General features: G+C 55.1%; 1 protein-coding gene across 6 annotated transcripts in view; it reads left to right on the forward strand.

Moving 5' to 3' along the window:
- SHANK1 (SH3 and multiple ankyrin repeat domains 1) overlaps nt 1–17,462 on the forward strand; it is a 50,977-nt gene that overhangs the window by 25,280 nt on the left and 8,235 nt on the right. For 5 of the 6 annotated variants that reach the window (XM_027515020.1, XM_027515019.1, XM_027515022.1 and 2 more), the window contains 8 exons: nt 5,835–5,917; nt 6,151–6,275; nt 6,897–7,032; nt 7,473–7,553; nt 8,131–8,154; nt 8,349–8,417; nt 8,876–8,994; nt 15,932–16,028. In XM_027515020.1, coding sequence (XP_027370821.1) covers nt 5,835–5,917; nt 6,151–6,275; nt 6,897–7,032; nt 7,473–7,553; nt 8,131–8,154; nt 8,349–8,417; nt 8,876–8,994; nt 15,932–16,028 — 734 coding nt within the window. The remainder of the gene's footprint in view (nt 1–5,834; nt 5,918–6,150; nt 6,276–6,896; nt 7,033–7,472; nt 7,554–8,130; nt 8,155–8,348; nt 8,418–8,875; nt 8,995–15,931; nt 16,029–17,462) is intronic. The other variant, XM_027515021.1, reaches the window with a different exon arrangement.

Below are 17,462 nucleotides of genomic sequence, written 5' to 3' on the forward strand. Positions count from 1 at the left end.
TGAAGCCGGCGCCGTCCGCGGTCCTCGTGCTCCCGCCGCGGCCCGACCCCGCGGCCCGCGCCCCCGCGGCCCCCCGGCATGTGAGCCCCCGGCCCTGCCCTCCCTCCCGCGGGAGGGCGCGCGCCCCCTCCCCCTCCCCCTCCCGGCGCGGGTCAGCATGAGGCGGGGCCTGGGGGCCCGGACACGGGGGTTCGGCCGAGCGGGGACGGGGACGCGGCGGCGGCGGCGGCGGCGGGGGCGGCCGGCACCGGGGCCGGGGCCGGGGCCGCGGCGGCGATGGCTCTGTCAGCGGTCGGCGGCGGCGGCGGCGGCGGCGGCGGGGGTCTCGGGGGCGGCCCCGGGGGGGGCTCCCTGCCGCAGCCGCCCCCCGCGCTCTCCTCCAGCTGGCCCGCCCTGGGGCCCCGGCGGCGCAGCGTCTGGTATATCTACAGGTAACGGAGCGTGCCGCCCCTTTTCCCCCCGCGGCCCGATCCGGAGGCCCCGGCCCGCGGTGAAGACCCTCCCCCAGCCGCTGATCCCCCATCCCTGGGGCTCCCTCCCCGCCCCCAAGCCTCCCGCCCCCTCCGCCCTTCTCCCCTTATATTCTCTCGGTACTAAGCCCTTTCCGGACCCCTCTTCTCTCCCCTTCGTTTTCTCATCCCCCCCCCCCACTCGGGCCTCTCTCCCCGATACCACCCCCCCCACACACACACACACACGCACACACACACTCCTCCGGCCCCTCGTAGGCCCTTCTAGGCCCCCTTCAGCTCCTTCTCCAGGACGTCCCTCCTAAGGAGGCCCTCCAGACGGACTCCACTCCGGGATTAGGGCCCCGCTTGTCCTTTCTGCCACCCTTAGCGCCCCCATTCTAGAGCCCTCCCTTCTGGCATCTGCACCCCAGGCCCGCGTTCCTCTGATTCCTGTGTCCCCGCTCCCCTTCACGGAGTTGGCAAGTCCCCCCCATTCATACCCCTCTCTCCCATTCACAGTCATCTCCCCCCATCACACACGCATCCCGCCCCCGTCTCCCCTCCCCTCCTCTTTTTCCGCTGCGTGTCACTGTGCGACGGTGCGTGTGTTCCTGTGGCTGTGGCGGTGTGCGTGCGTGTGTATGACTGCCTGCAGCCCTGTTTGTGTGTGTGTGTGTGTAATCGAGAGAGAGAGATGGTGGGCTCCCGGCCCACCTCCCCAACTGTGTCCATCTGTATGTCCCTGTTTGCCGGCGTCTATCTCTGTGTGTGACTTGGAGCGATAGCGAGGCTGTCTGGAGACTAGTGTGTTTGCATGTGTGTGTGTGTCGGGGTGGTGGTGGGGGGGTCTGTCCCAGGGACTGCGGCTGTGTTTCCCAACACCCACCCTCCTTGACCAGGCCTGTCCCCTCCCCCACAACCACCCTTCACCGGTCCCCGTCCCCACGCACCCGCTCCCTGCCCCCAGGGGTCCGTGCCTGTGTGGGGCACGTGTGCTGAGACACGGTGGAGCTTCTGCACGGGGAACTGCATCTGCTTCTGTGTGTCACCTCTCAGCACGGGAGGGGGCTGGCTTCCCTGCGGGGGCGGGGGGAGGCTCTGGGCAGGTCGTGGAGAGGCCCCATGGAGCTGGGACACGGGGAGGGGCTGAGTGGCAGAGGGGGGCGCTACGTACAGCAGCAGGCTCTGGGCTGTGGGATGCTGGGTGTGCGAGAGGGACCTTCGGGGTGGGGGTGGGGGGAGTGGAGGCTGCTGCAGTCCCTGTGTGTGGGATCTGGTGAACAAGAGCTGGCCGCTGAGCTCCAGAGGCCGCTCAGGGTCGCCGAGGGATGGCCTGGGGCGGAGCATTGTGTGTGCGCCTGCAGGGCAGGTAGTCAGCCCTACGGGAGCATGAATGGGGTGCTGCGTGGGTCGCCAACGGTAGGGCAGGAGGCGGGGTTAGAGGGTCTGGGTAAGAGGGTGGCAGGACGGAAAGGGAACAGGGGGGAGTGGGGGATACTGAAGTCGGGGGAGGAATGGGGGGGGAGGAATGGGGAACGCCGGAGCAGAGGAGCAGAGCGTGTGCGCCGGGCTAGCGGAGGAATGGGGTAAGGAGGGGGTGCAGGAAGTGTGAAGAGGATTGCGGGGCGGGGATTCAGGCAGTTCAGGGAGAGCACAGAGAGGAGATGCAGGGAATGTAAATGAAATGCAGCTGCCAGTGAAAGGAGACAGAAGGAAGGGTGAAGTGAATTGAGGATGCGAAAGTAGGAGGAGGCTTCCATAGATGAGAATGGGTGCAGGGGGAACTGGAGTAGGAAAGACATCTAGCATGCTGTAGGGGATACAGTGGAGCTCTGTACTGACGCTCCAGAGGCTGTGGGAGGGATGAGGGCAAAGGAGAGGGAGCGCTGGCCTGAGGGGGGGTGAGGAGGCCGCAGAAATCTGGGGGAGACAACTTTGGGAAAGGGGATGTGGGGTGTGCAAGGGCAAAATGGGAGGTGGGGGGACAGCCCCATGGGGTGTAATGTGGGCTTGCAGAGGTGAGAGCTGGTGGGGAGGGGGTTATGGTCCTGAGGAGCTTTCAGACAACTTGAGGGGGGATCCAGGTGCAGAGCAAGAAGGTATACACAAGAGTAGAGGAGAAGGAATACCCATTTGTAGGGAGTTGTGGGCACAAGAGGGCAACTGGGCAGTTCAAGGAGGATGAGAGAGACCGCACACAGAGCTGGGGGTTGCGTGAGAAAGTCATGGGAAGGAGAGGCGTATGTCCAGGATAGGGAGACTCAAGAGGGAGGGGTGGGGTGATCTGCTGGTGTTTGGATATTATTGGGGTATATGTTTGCCTACCACTCCAGTATTCTTGCCTGGAGAACCCCATGGACAGAGGAGCCTGGTGGGCTGCTGTCCATGCGGTCGCACAGAGTTGGACATGACTGAAGTGACTTAGCATGCATGCATGCATGCATGGGTTGCCTATGGGGAATTCAGATCTTAGCTGTGACATTTTTTTCTGACAGGTGTGATCTGGAGCAAATGTATTTCTCTGTGCCTCAGTTTCTTCATCTATAAAATGGGAATGATGACAGCCAACCCCTCCCAGGGGGTGTCATGAGGACTGAATGAATACATAAACATAAAGTGCTTGGAATGCCGTCTGGCATTCAGCAGTGGTTCGATAAATGTTACTTGTGCTATAGGCATAGCCTGGGATAAATTTCAGGAACTGGAGGGGCACATTCATGGTGAACTGGGGCAAACGTATATGTGCTGGGGTGTTTGGTTTCAGTGGAGTGGAAGGTGTTACTATTGCAACTACCCAGGTATTTTCTTGGGAATCATTGAAGAATGTTGTTCACTGTGTGAGCTCAGGCAAGTTGCTTGACCTTTCTGTGCTTCCGTTTCCTCATTTGTAAAGTGGAAATGGTACTCACGCCTACCTAGAGGCTCGCCATGGGAGATGATAGATTGAGTCATTTACCTGTGAGGGACTTCAGATACTGGTTGACACATAGCATGGGCTTTTTCTTCGCATCTAATGGATAAAGAAGTCTTAATGAATTGTATTAGGGGCTGGATGTTTGGGGGAGGCTTATGTGTGAAGTGTAAGGAGAGTGTGGGGGTGAAAGATTGAGGGGGATGGGGGAAAGGTAGGGTTTGTGAGATGAATGAAATGAAAGTGAAACTGCTGTAAAGGAGGAATAAAGGGGATCTGAAGAGCATTACTGGCCACTGGGGGTCCCTGGAGATCTGGAAGGGCTATGGGGGCAGCGAGGGCATGAGGGCTCAGAGGAGACTGTCAGTCTACACGGTGGGCCCAGAGCTGGGGACAAGGATGCTACAGAGTTCGTGGTCAGAAGCAGGCAACTCTAACCTCTCAACCCATTTCTATTGGCCCCATCGTTCACCCACTCAAGGAGCCTTCTTGACCTCTTTCCTCCCCTTTTTCATTGCTTTCAACCCCTTCCCTCCTTCTCTTCCAACATTCTCTCCACTCAGATACAAGGTCCCTGGGTTGCATATAAATAAGGTCTAGAAGACATAGTGGATATTGTGTAGACATGTTTACTGGAGCATCGTCAACTCTGAGCCAGGGCAGCTGTGGGCTGTGTCTACATGTGTGTGCCTGCTGTTGGGCCCATGGGGTTCTAATAGTGGCTGGGGAGCAGGGCTGGGGCCAGAGCACATGTGCAGAACACTGTCCCTATGGTACAAATATATGGATTCAACTGTGGATGTGTCGGGGGTCATGGGAATATCCAGCAGGGCTTGCGTGTGTGGAGGGGATTGGTGCCGAAATACAGTAGGAACACATTAAGTATTATCAGCATGTGCTGGTTTGTGTTCAGGGGGCGTGTTATGGGAATAGACTGAGATCAGAGTGTGGGGGAGTTATTATTGGAGCATACTGGGATGTGTGGGGGGGTTGCTGAAATATACTGGAGTATTCGTGGAGGGCTGTTTTGCCAAACCTGTGGGGGTAGGTAATTGGAACACGCAGGGAGCATGCTTGTCTATTATTGGAGTGTGTTGGGGCCTGCGGATATTATTGGGGTATTCTGAGGGGGCTGCGTATGCGCTGGGCCGGGTTTCAAATGTGACTGCAGGGTGTCTGGACATGGCAAGGCATGTTGCCTCTGGGGACAGGGGTTGGGGATAGTGGGTATTCTAAAAAGCCTGGAGCCAGGGTGGCTGGGTATTCCTGCTTATACTGGGGCTCCTGGAATGGAATGGATGTGCAGTCCTGATGTACACCGTGGTGACGTCTAGGGTTTGTGACTGTTACCTGAGTGAGCCCAGGGCTGGTGTTGAGAGACATGAAATAGGTCTGTATTTAACTGAACTTTCCTGGCTATGTGAGCATCCCCTAAATATACTGGTGGGCTCTGGTGGCATTACAGGGAACTCTCCACGTATTCACATGCAGTTTTCATTTTGCTAGAATCCTCTGACCGCATGAAGGAGATCCATTTGAGTACGCCAGGAAGTAGATGTCATCGCTGCACGCTAGAATTTTCTGTGGCGATGGAGATGTTCCGTATCTGGGCCATCCAGCATGGTAGCCACTAACCATATGTGGCTGCCGGGCCCTTGGAAACGTGGCTAGTGAAGCTGAGGAACTGAATTTTTCCATTTAATTTTTAATTAATTTGCATATAAATAGACACAGGCAGCTAGCGGCCACCATATTGGACAGCTGCTGAATAAGCAGTGTTACAATTTGCTCAGGGACCTGGGGAGATGTTACTGTAGCATATATATGTGTGTGTGTGTGTGTGTGTGTGTGTGTGTGTGTCTAGTCCGGGAGTTGGGAGAGGTATTATCCAAGTACAATTGTCCTCTGGACCAAAAGACTTGACCAAAGACAGAACACATCGTATTGCGTACATGCTGTGTATGCAGCACTCTGCTGAGTACTATATAACACTACAGATTAGGGAACTCACACAGTGACCCTGTCAGGTGGGGTCTGTCATTGTCCGCTGCGATAGACAAGGCAACCAAGGCCCCACAGGTTAAAGTCGGGGCTCAAGGTCACAGACAGGAAGTGGCCAGCAGGGCCTCCAGCCAGGCTGTCTGGCAATGTGGCGGTTGTACCTCTGCGTTCCTCCCGCCGTGCTTGCTGAATGGATGGGTGGATGGATGCACCGATGGATGAATGAGGAAAGAGTGAGTGGGAGACCGCGCACCCCGGGCTCCGAGGGGGAGAGGCCTGTCAGGGCTGCTGCAAGCAGATGCACGTGGAGTGGGTGAGGAGGCTCCTAGGAGGAGGAGGGGGGCGGAATGAAGGGTTCCGGAGCTTAGGCTCAGGTCACCAGGTCGCTGGTGGGGCACCAGGTGGCTCCGTGTCTCATGATCCCTTTTCCGCCCACCTCACCCCCGACCTTCCCCCACCCTCCCCACCAGCGATTACATCATCAAAGAGAAGACAGTCCTGCTGCAGAAGAAGGACAGTGAGGGGTTTGGGTTCGTTCTCCGGGGTGCCAAGGGTGAGTGCCGGCCGGGGAGGGGACAGGAGAAGGGCTCTGACCCAGGGGGACGGACAAGGAAAGGGACCCCCATCACCTCCTGGGACCCTTCCCCCGACCTGCCCACCACCCCACCCCGGGGTGCTGGTCCCTCAGCTACGGTGAGGCCTCCGTGACTTGGGTCTGAGCCCCATCCCCTGCTCGGCCTCTCCACCCCCTCCCCTCCGACCCCGCCGGCTCCTCCCCATCTGCAGCGCAGACCCCCATCGAGGAGTTCACCCCCACCCCAGCCTTCCCGGCACTGCAGTATCTGGAGTCAGTGGACGAGGGCGGCGTGGCATGGCGGGCTGGACTGCGAATGGGAGACTTCCTCATCGAGGTGAGTCCTGGCCCCCAGCCTCCCAGGGGCTTCTCCCTAGACCCAGTGCCTGGCCCACCTGCCACAGACACCATGCTTTCCCCTGGGACCCTAGCAACAAATCTCCAGAACCCTAGTGATCCATGCCAAGATGCTGCTGCCCAGAACCAGATTCTCCTTTGGCACCAAGCTTTCCAGCCCTGTGCCCTGCTCTTCCCCCCTGCCCCCCCAGCAGCTAGCCAGCCTCTTCAGTGATTCCATCTGAAAGCCTCTCTGAAGCATCTCAGAAGATAACAGAGCTGTTCCCAGGGCGTATGTGTGCGCACATGTGTGTGTGTGCAGGGAGGCACGCACGTGTGTGTGTGCAGGGAGGCACGCACGTGTGTGTACACACACACAGCTGGAGGATAAGGAGGGAGAGAGGCAAATAGGGTGGGCCCAGCCCCTTCCCCAACCCTGAGGCCCTAAGAGTTACAGGAGTGGAGAGGTGGGGGCTTGCAAGGGGAGTGGGGGGAGGAGAAGAGTGACCGACAGCACCACAGACAGGTCCAGGCAGGAGGAGGCCACTTCAGCAGGGACCCAGAAGCAGAAAGCATCCTACCCCTCACCTATCAGGTGTGGTTGGGGGTGTCTGTGCCACAGGTGAACGGGCAGAACGTGGTGAAGGTCGGCCACCGGCAGGTGGTGAACATGATCCGCCAAGGGGGCAACACGCTGATGGTCAAGGTGGTGATGGTCACCAGGCACCCGGACATGGATGAAGCTGTTCACAAGAAAGGTGCTCCTTCCCCTGACTTGTGTGGTCAGGCTTGGACATTAACCCCACCCGCCACTGCCACTGGACTCAGACCTTCTGGAGCCCTAATGACCCAGTGGTCCCACCACCAGCAGCAGCCTTCCCCCTCCCCAAGGCTGCTTGATCATGACCCTCAGGAGAGGAACTGAGCGCAAGCCTAGCTTGCTGGAAGATCCCCTGGAGAAGGAAATGGCAACTGACTCCAGAATTCTTGCCTGGATAATTCCATGGACAGAGGAGCCTGGTGGGCTAGCTACAGTCTGTGGGGTCTCCAAAGAGTGGGACACGACTTAGCAACTAAACGCCATCACCAACATCTCTTCTCTGACCGTTGGGAGCACCACATTGGTGGGGGGTGGGGTGGTCGTGGAGGGTTTCTGTCTATGGTGCTGATGTCTGACCTCACTGTCATTTTTTTGCAGCACCCCAGCAAGCTAAGCGGCTCCCGCCCCCAGCCATCTCCTTGCGTTCCAAGTCTATGACCTCTGAGCTGGAGGAGATGGGTGAGCTGGTGGGGCTGCCGGGGACCACTGCTGCGGAGGGAGAGGGGGCCGAGGGCGGCTGGACCAGCCCTGGGTTTGTTAGTGTTAGTGACCAGGGGCTCTCGTCCTCCTGTCCTCATCGCGTCCCCCAGTCCACGGGTCAGATTCCCTCTGACTTGCGTGTGTGTCGCTGGGAAAGGGCGTCTGAGAGTCAGCTTTCCCTGTTTCTGTTTCTCTGTCGGGTGTCTCTCTGGGTCTGTAACGTTCCTCTCTGCGGGTCCCGGTTTCCTTTCTAGCCCCTCTCCGTCTGTCCCCTCGCAGCCCCACCCGCATCCTCCATTTCTCCCTCTACCAGCTCCCCGCACTCCCACTAACAGACAGGAAGGCGAGCCCCCTCCCTCCAGGCAAGGCCGAGTGGACCCGGGGGGTCCGGTTCCCCGCCCCTCCCTGCCCCCGCCGCCCCGCCGGGGCGGATCGGGGCAGCCGAGCGCCCCCCACCCCGGGTCCCTGAGGGAGGCGGGCGTTCCAGAAAGGGGGCCCCTCGCCTCCCCACGAAGTCCTAACTCTTGGCTCCTCTACTGCCTCCCCCCCGGGCTAGTCTCCCCCTGGAAGAAGAAGAGTGGTGAGTGGGCACAGGACTGGCGGGAGGGCCCCCGTCCCGTTCCCGCCGGCGGACTCGCCCCTCCCCGACCCCGGCCCCTCACTGCCCCACTCGCGCTTGCGCACGCCCGCCGGCCACGCCCGCCGCCGGCTGAGCCCGCTCCGCCCCGCCCCCCGGGGGCTCCCCTGGGCTTCATCCGCCTCCTTTGCCCACAGAGTACGAGCAGCAGCCGCCCCCGATGCCCAGCATGGAGAAAAAGAGGACTGTGTATCAGATGGCTCTCAGTAAGACGGCCCAACCCTGCTCCGCGGGGGACGGCCCCGCTCCCCCGACCCCACGCCCCCTGGGGTGCCGCATCCGCCCCCCATCCCTCTCCCTTCTACCCCGCGCCCCCTTCAGCCACTTCCACGCTGGTCATCCACACACCCCAGCTTTGCACCAGCTGTTACGGTTAAGCACCCACCGCTGTCTTGAGCCTCTTTGCAGCCCCTTCTGCCTCTGCTCCACCCTCCCTGTAGGATGTCCTGTTCCCCGCCCTCAGCCCTTTCCATAGCTGCATCCCGCCCGCCCTGCCCGGCTGGGCCGTGTCTCCAAGGAGGCCCACCGGGAGGGAGATGGAGATGCCCTTCCCTAGTTTATACAAGTCACTGAATGGGGCGCCCAGCAGCTCTGTCTCTGTGCCCGCCAGGCCCAAGCCAACTTCATTTCGCTGTCTCTCTGTCCCCCTTCCGTCTCCCCCTAGACAAACTGGATGAAATCTTGGCGGCAGCTCAGCAGACTATCAGTGCAAGCGAGAGTCCTGGGCCTGGTGGCTTGGCGTCCCTGGGTAAACACCGACCCAAAGGCTTCTTTACCACTGAGGTAGGCAGCCTGGTCTGTGGGACTGGGGGACTTGGGGGACTTGGGGGGAGGAAAGGTTGAGGGGTAGACAGGGCAACTTGTACCCTTTATCCCTCCCCCTACAAACCCTTTGTGATTCCACTGTGTTGAGTGCTCTGCCTAAGGGGCACCAGATTTTCTGGGATCCCTCATTGCTCCCCACTCTGGGGGGTCCCCTTTCCTCTCTACCCGTCCTCCTCCTCCTTTATCCCCCCAGATCCCATCTCTGTCCCCTCCCCCGACTCCTCATCCCCAAACCTCACTGCTCCCTCTCGCCCACCTCTTTCTGTCCATCTCTGACCCACCTTAAGGATCTCAGGGAAGGTAAATGGAGGTCAGGGATGGCACTCCCTGGCACAGGCACAGAGCATAATAATAGGTGCTCAACAAGTGGTAGTTATTAAAATATTAATTACCATCTCTGTCTCCGCTCTGCCCGCTCACCTACAGTGGGTGTTGATCACATTTCTGACACTCTGTTTTTAACGTGGATTATCTCATTCATTCCTTGGAATCATCCTGGGAGATGCACTCGGTTGTGATACAGAAGGGAAACTGAGGCTCAAAGAGGGAGCCAGGATTTCAGCCCCAGGCAATCCGGCAACTGGATCCACAGTCCAGCCACGGCCCTGTCATTTCTGGTTCGGACCTGCTGGTCCCTCACTGGATTGTGCCCCTTCACGGGGACACATCCCTACCACTACCCTCCAGGTCTCTGCCCAGGCCCTCCCTGCCCTCTGAGTGCACCCTCTGACTCCCTCTTTCAATAGGCCATACCCACCACCCGGTGGCCAAGAGGCCACTGACTCTAAAAAACCCTGTGCTTTGACTTTGGAGGGATGGTGGACCCTTTTAAAAGGCTAGCCTAGTCCTCCAAATTAATACTCTGAATAATGTATAAAATAAAATACATAATCCATAAGGGTCAAAACCCTTGATAGTTCAGCTGGTAAAGAATCCGCCTGCAATGCAGGAGACCCCGATTCGATTCCTGGGTTGGAAAGATCCACTGAAGAAGGGATAGGCTACCCACTCCAGTATCCTTAGGCCTCCCTTGTGGCTCAGCTGGTAAAGAATCTGCCTGCAAAGAGGGAGATCTGGGTTCGATCCCTGGGTTGGGAAGATCCTCTGGAGAAGGGAAAGGCTACCCACTCCAGTATTGTGGTCTGGAGAATTCCACAGACTGTATAGTCCATGGGGTTGCAAAGAGTCGGACACGACTGAGCGACTTTCACTTCACAAGGGTCAAGAACAATATATAACCATGGGGAGTGACAGTGGAAGGGTGTAGCCCCTCAGGGCACTGCAAGCCTCACCAAAAAGAATTCAACTCTTGTGAGCAGATGAAGTGAGGTTACAAGCCCCTTGAACCAAAAATAAAAGTAAAATATAATACATAAGATAACAAAAGAAGCCAGGTACACAGAAAAACAGTTATCAAAACATTTTTTAATTTTTATTAATATTTATTTTTATTTATTTATTTGATTGCGCCACATCTTAGTTGCTGCACGTGGGATCTAGTTCCCTGACCAGAGATGGAACCCCGGCCCCCTGCATTGGGAGCTCAGAGTCTAAGCCACTAGACCACCAGAGAAGTCCCTCAAAACACTTTTAAAAGCAGAATTTGTGATACAGTAATGTTGGTGCCTTTTCTTAACACAGTAGCCAGCAAGTTCTGGTGGTGGATCTAGACTACTCTAATTTCAAAGTTTCAAAGAAGCATAAACACTGTTTAGCGAAATGTGCCATGAAGAATGCTCTGCCATGAAGACTGCAGAAATACCTGTGATTTCTGATACAGTCACACATTTTGCTAAGACTGGCACGGTCTGTGGCCGACATCCTTAATTAAGGAAATGTTGTGTTTTAGTTGAAGGCTAATGAAAATCAAGATGTAGGGATTTTCTCCCCGTCCTAGTGCACAGCCCCTCCCCACCCCCAGTCTATCCACAACCCTCGCGAGGGTTCAAACACCTACTCTCGAAGGGTCGGTACTCTTACAAGAGCCAAATGCAGCTGGCAGATTTTGTATTCAGAATTTCTTTCCGATTTAAAGGCAGAGGGTCCTTGGCCACTTCTCAGGGCTGGGCACAGGGCCCTGCATGTAGGAGGCCCTTGCTTCACACCTGTCCTTGGTTTCTCAAAGAATCTGAAATCTCTCAGCCTGGGATTTCCCTGACGATCTGGTTGTTAAGACTTCCACTGCAGGAAGTGCAGGTTAGATCCCTGGTCAGGGAGATTAAGATCCCACATGCCACACGGCCAATAATAATAACCTATAGTGGAAAAGAACCTGTAAAAGAACAGACACATACACGTATATGCGTGTGTGTATATATATATACACATACTGAATCATTTTGCCGTACATCTGAAACTAACACAACATTGTAAATCAACCATACTTCAATTTAAAAAAAAAGCACATGGGCAGTAGAGCCAGGCAAACCCGCCTTCAAAGCCTGAGTCCCTCTAACTCTGTCACTTGGCCCACGCTTTATAATTCTTCTGTGCCTCAATTTCCTGTTTTTTAAAATATGGCTAAAGTCAGTCTTGCTGGCTTTTAGAAGGATTGAATGAGATCAGCTTCTAGCAGAGGCTCTCAAGAGATGGTGAGCACTCCTAGCCACCATAACTGGAGCCCTCACTGTGACCCCAGCCTGCACCCCCAGAGATAAACCCACAACAACATCCCAGGCTCAATATGGAGTCTCTAGTAAGAGATTAGGGCCAATCCTGTTTTCATGTATTCAACAAATGCGTGGCGTACCCACCAAGTGCCAGGTTGCCAGCCGCTCTTTGCATGAACCTCCGTTACAAGACAGACAAGATCCTGGCTCCAAAGACACCCCCTCCCCCAGGGCCCAGGCACTAGCCAGTAATAAAACCAGCTGCCTGCCCACCCCCATCACCTAGAAATAAAATGCCTGAGGTCTTCATGGGGCCTTCTTTTCTTCTGGGTCCTGGAGGCCAGTGGTCATTTCCCCTTTTCTTCTCTTTCCTTCTTCCTCCTGGGGTCTGTTCCTGGGCCTCCCCCAAGCCCTCCCTCTCATGTTGCAGGCTGTCTCTGTCACCATCTCTGCCCCCCTGCTGCCACCAGCCATCCTGATCTTTCTCAGCCCCTGAGACACAGGGGCACCTCTGTGTCCTTCCTGTGTCTCTATGACCTTCCTGTGTCTCTCTCGGTGGTCTTGTTCTCATCTGTGTCTCCATCTCCCATCTGTTCTGGCTTCTCTCCCCTTTCCCACCTGGACTCTGCTTCATCTATACCAGGGGGACAAGCAGGCAGTGTGGAAGCCCAGTGCAGACGGGGGCCTGCACCACAGTGGACAGAAGTCCCTGAAAGATACACCTCTGGGTTAAACGTAAGAGGGGCTAGGGAGGATCCACTGCGCCAACAGTGGGGCTGCAGACCCCTGGCAGATCCACTGAAGGTCAAGATCCCTCTTGGGCTCCGTCTCTTCCTAGGGCTCTGCTGTTCGTCTGTCTGTCCTCTCCTCTGTGTGGCCTTGGTTTTCTTGGGTACTGTCTCTGTTACCTGGTCACTGATCCCCTCTTCCCAGGGGTCCCCTGCTCCCGGTCCACATCTTGGACTGGGTGGTCCAGGTTCTAGTTTCAGCCTCTCTCTGGACTCAGTTTCTCCCTCTGGTTATTTTTTACCATATTCTCTTGGTTGCATTCTCTGCCTCTCCCCCTCCCGGGGTGTGTCTGACCCTTCTGACTGCATGTTTTCCCCTCCTGGGCTGGCCCTGGCCCTCTCCATGGCAGGGCCTCGCAGGACCACTTTTTTCTCCCTGCCTTGCTGTTTCAAGCCCCCTCCTGTGTCTCCCGCGCACCTCTGGACCCCCGTCTCTGTCTTTTGTCTAGCTCTGTCTCTCCATCAGCCTCCTACGCCGGTCTCTTTCCCCTCACCCCTTTCCGGGACTGGCTCCCTAACGTGAATTTCCCAGCCTATCTTCAGCCTCTAGCCTGTGCACAGTGCCCGGGCACGCTCTCCTGTGGAGGCACCGGACCCTCAGCTGACCCAGGAGGTGGCACAGAGGAGGGCGGGACCTCTGGCCGACTTCCTGGGGAGAAATCTGCCAGGCAGCCGGTGACGTCACGGCACCTGGCGCCCTCTGATTGGCTGCCCTCTCTGCGCGGGAGAGGACGCTCCCAATTTGTTGACTGAGGTCAGCCTGTTCCACCTTGAGTTGGTCCGCCCCTCAAGCAGTCATTCCTAGCCTCCTCAGACGCTATTATGCCTCCTCTGTCAATCTGGCACCTCCTCTGCCACTCTGATCCCTCTTGGTGCCGAACTAACCCATTCTTTGATCCCTCTTTCTCCCACACTTAGAAGGTCTACCAGTGTGCTAATATCAGACACCTCTCCCTTGAGTCTGGATCCTCTTCGGTTAGGGGAACTCTTCCTCTGTCACCCTAACCCCCCTACTTTTATTCCACCCCCTCCATTGCCTCCTCCCGCTTTGATTTCTCCTCTGTCACTGTGATCCACCCCCCATCAGTCTCTCAGAAGAGATTTGAAGAGATCTAGTTTTACACCATTGGTGGCTTGCCACATCTTGTCAGGATGTCCTTCATTCTACAGATATCTATTGAGCACCTACTGTGTGCTAGACCTAGTGCTCAGTCCTGGTAGTATAGGAGGGAACCTGTCAAACAAAGTTACTTCCTTTAGAGAATTTACATTGGCAAAGGGAGTGGGGGTATTTTGGGGGAATTGGGTTCCACGGTAAGAGAAATCTCCAAATAACAGTGGTTTGAACAAGATAAATGCTTATATCTCTGTCATGTTGAACAAGTCGGGAGTAAGGAGTCCAAGGGAGGTGTGGTACCCTCTATGGTCATGAAGATCTAGGATCCTTCTCATCCCAGACACAAAGTTCCCTCATAGTCCAGAATGGCTGCTGGAGCTCCAGCTATTGCACCAGCATTCCAGATAGCAGGAACAAGGAACAGTGGAAAGACAGGAGTGCAAAGAAGGGCACATTGTTGCTTCTTGGGTTACCTCTAATGAGACTTTCCAGAAATAGCACACAACACTTCCACTTATGCATTTGGTACTGCCTTAGTCCCATGACCACACCTAGTCGCAAGGGAGGTTGCGAAATACAGTCTCTTAATTAAGTGCCAAAGAAGATCAGGCTGTTCTTATTGAGTAGAATGGGTATTGGGTAGGCCACATGCCGAGGAAGACAGACAACAAACAAGTAAGCAAATAATTATAATAACTCTAATCTGGGATGAATGTTATCCAGGCTGAACTGTATTCAAGTCTCCTTCCTATCTGAAAAGAAATGAAAACATTTCTCGTCTAGAATTATCATAAGCCCTTGACCCTGTACCCATAGCGCCAGGGACAATGTCTGGTGCCTTCAGGGAGCCAACATTCTAGCTGGGGAGACAGTAAACAAGTAAACCAGATCATTTCAGATGGAGAGAAGTGCCTTGAAGAAGACAGGACAGGGAAATGCAGTAGGCTGTGACTGGGAGGGATGTTTGAGCAGAAGAGGTAAAGATGGAAAAGAATCTGTGATGATTAGGAGGAAACCATTGCAGAGAGAAGATCTAGGACTTGTAAGTGTCCTAAACAGGGATGGACCTTGGGGCATCAGAGGAGCAAGAAAAGGTGGGCACGGTGGGACCAGAGCAGGAGATGCAGGCAAGGGCTAGATCATACATAGTGTCTTAGTTTGGGTTTCCTAGAATCAGAGTCTGAGATACGGATGCTCGAGAAAATGATTTCTTAAAGGGGAACCTGTAAGGGCGGGGGGAGATAGGATGAGCTGCAGAGGTCAGCAAGCCTGATGACTGAATTTCCCCTTCAGCCTGAACTCTTACAGAGCTCTGGAGTGTGAACGACAGGATGGAGTTAATCCTGCCTTAGATGTTCATGTCAGTGGGCTGCGGGCTGCTGCTCCCAGAAGTGGGGACACCTAACTGCTGGGGCACATCAGCTCCTTTGGGGGAGGGTGATTCTTCAGAACAAGGGGCCGCCAAGTGCTGCAGGCAGGTGACACTGTGGCTGGGTGTGTGCACAGCATCCTGGCCAAGAAGATAACCTGGTGAGCACAGGCAGTGCCTGCTGCAGGGGGATTTGAAGATCAGACTCGGGAAATTCAGATCCCCTCTGAACTGATGTGAGATGTTGTAGTAGGATTTTAAGCAGGGCAATAGCATGATCTGAGTTTCTTTTAGAAAGATCCCTCACGTTTTCTTTTTTTTTTTTTAAGATTGATTGATTTTTATTTATTTGTGCTGGGTCTTTGTTGCTGCATGGGCTTTTCTCTAGTTGCGGTACACAGACTTCTCACTGCGGTGGCTTCTCTTGTAGCGCAGTACCAACTCTAGAGTGCCCTGGCTTCAGTTGTGGTGCACAGGCTCAGTCATTCCAGCTCTTGGGCTCAGTTGCTCCACAGCATGTGGTGTCTTCCCAGATCAGGGATCGGACCTGCATTATAAGACAGATCCTTAACCACTGGACCACCAGGGAAGCCTGCCTCTGACTCTTGTGTGAAGAGTAGATTAGAAAGGGGGGTCAGGACAGGGGTGGCAGCCAGGAGCCAAGGAAGAGGCTATTGCAGCCATCCTGGCAAGTGATAACTTGGACCTGAGCAGTGACAACATGAGTGGAGAAAAAGTGCCCAGATTAGTGATCGGTTGGAAGCAGAGCAGACTCAGTTGATAATCTGCCTCCCCCCCCCCCGCTTTCTTCTTCCCCACTGCTGCCATCAGGATTCAGAAATCTTTCTCTTCCCCAGAATTCCCTTCCATTTCCTTCATGCCCCTCTCCCTTCCTGCAGAGGCTGGAGAAGGGAAGGAGGATGGCCCTGGGGGGGAATCCATGGATTTCCATGCCCTGACTGATCTTCCCCTGCTCTCTTTTCTCTCCCCTCCTCTGACCACCAACCCCAAGTCGAGCTTTGATCCCCACCACCGCTCCCAGCCAAGTTACGAACGTCCTTCCTACCTGCCTCCTGGACCCGGGCTCATGCTCCGACAAAAATCTATTGGTATGTCACCTGCAGGGAGGGCGTAAGGGATGCCGGAGGGGAAAGGGGAGGCTAGGAGGGTGATGGTTTATGGGGAAAACAAGGGAGCCTGGGGATGTTCTTTTCTCCTTCCATATGTGACAATGAAGTTGGGCAAAGAGCTCAGGCTTTGTTGCTGAGCAAACCTGGATTTGAATCCTGGTTCTTGTCCATCCCAGCTGTGTGATCGGGGGCAGGTGGCTTCACTTCTCTGGGCCTGGGGCTCTGCATCTAGAAAATGGGGGCGTCACTGCCCCTGCTTGGATGCAGTAAGTCAAAGCTCCCACCACAGACTCTGGTTCATTCTCTCATACCTGACTCCATTTATTTATTTATTCATTCTACAGATGTTTATTGAGCACTACCATATGCCAGGCTAGACTACTGGGGATTTGTCAGGAAACAAAGCAGACTAAAGGGTCCTGCCCTCGTGGAAATTACCTTCTAGCAGGGGAAGACAGACAACAGATTATAAGGATAAGAAATAAGAAAATGATATAGTATGTTAATTGTGGTGAGTGCTATGGGGGGGAAAAAGAGTAGAATGAGAGAGCTCAGGCATGCTGGGGGGCAGGTTTGAGCTGAAACTTGGAGATGAGCGGGGAGCCGTGGAGATGTCTGGAGATAAGGCATTCCATGGAGCAGGTACAGTCAGTGCAAAGGTCCTGAGGCAGGTGTGGGGGACTGAGCTGGCATGTGCTGAGAGAGCAGCTTGGGAATATCACAGGAGAGATCAGGAGCTCAGTTTAGGGTCTGCTGAGCTTGAGATGCAAATGAGACATCCAAAAGGATGCAACATTTGGATATATGAGCCCAGAGCTCAGGGGCAAAGATGGGGTCCAAGACAAGCGTGGGAGTCTTCAGCAGGGAAGTAGTGAATGAAGTGGTGACACTGGTTGAGATAGTCAAGGAAGAGAGAAAAGTCAGAGGTGAAGAGAGAGTCAAGGACTAAGCCCTGGCAGTTGGTCAGTAGGCAAAAGATTTCACTCCTCTGGTTTTCTCCAAGTTGGCTTGCTGCTTGAATCTAGCTTTTCCCCAACTTCGGTGTCCACAGTCCACCCATTTCATTTGCCTAGTAACAGCTACCCTTACATCCACCTGACATTGCTTACCTATAAATTGGCTCCCTCTTTTAAAATATTAACCTCATCCTGAGCTCCATCTGTGAAATCACAGATTTGATGTACTAATTACATTGCTTTTCTGCCTATACAAGAAATCTAGAACTATGCATATAAACAAGGTATCTCTTCCTGGCTCAAGCCAGTTTCGCTCACCGCAAGAGACGCCTGGTGGTGGTGGTGGTGGTGGTGGTTTAGTCACTAGGTAATGTCCGACTCTTGCGACCCCATGGACTGCAGCTAGCCAGGCTCCTCTGCCCATGGGATTCTCCAGGCAAGAATACTGGGGTTGCCA

Source organism: Bos indicus x Bos taurus, chromosome 18 (assembly GCF_003369695.1).
Source record: "Bos indicus x Bos taurus breed Angus x Brahman F1 hybrid chromosome 18, Bos_hybrid_MaternalHap_v2.0, whole genome shotgun sequence".
Classification (NCBI taxonomy): Eukaryota; Metazoa; Chordata; class Mammalia; order Artiodactyla; family Bovidae; genus Bos; species Bos indicus x Bos taurus.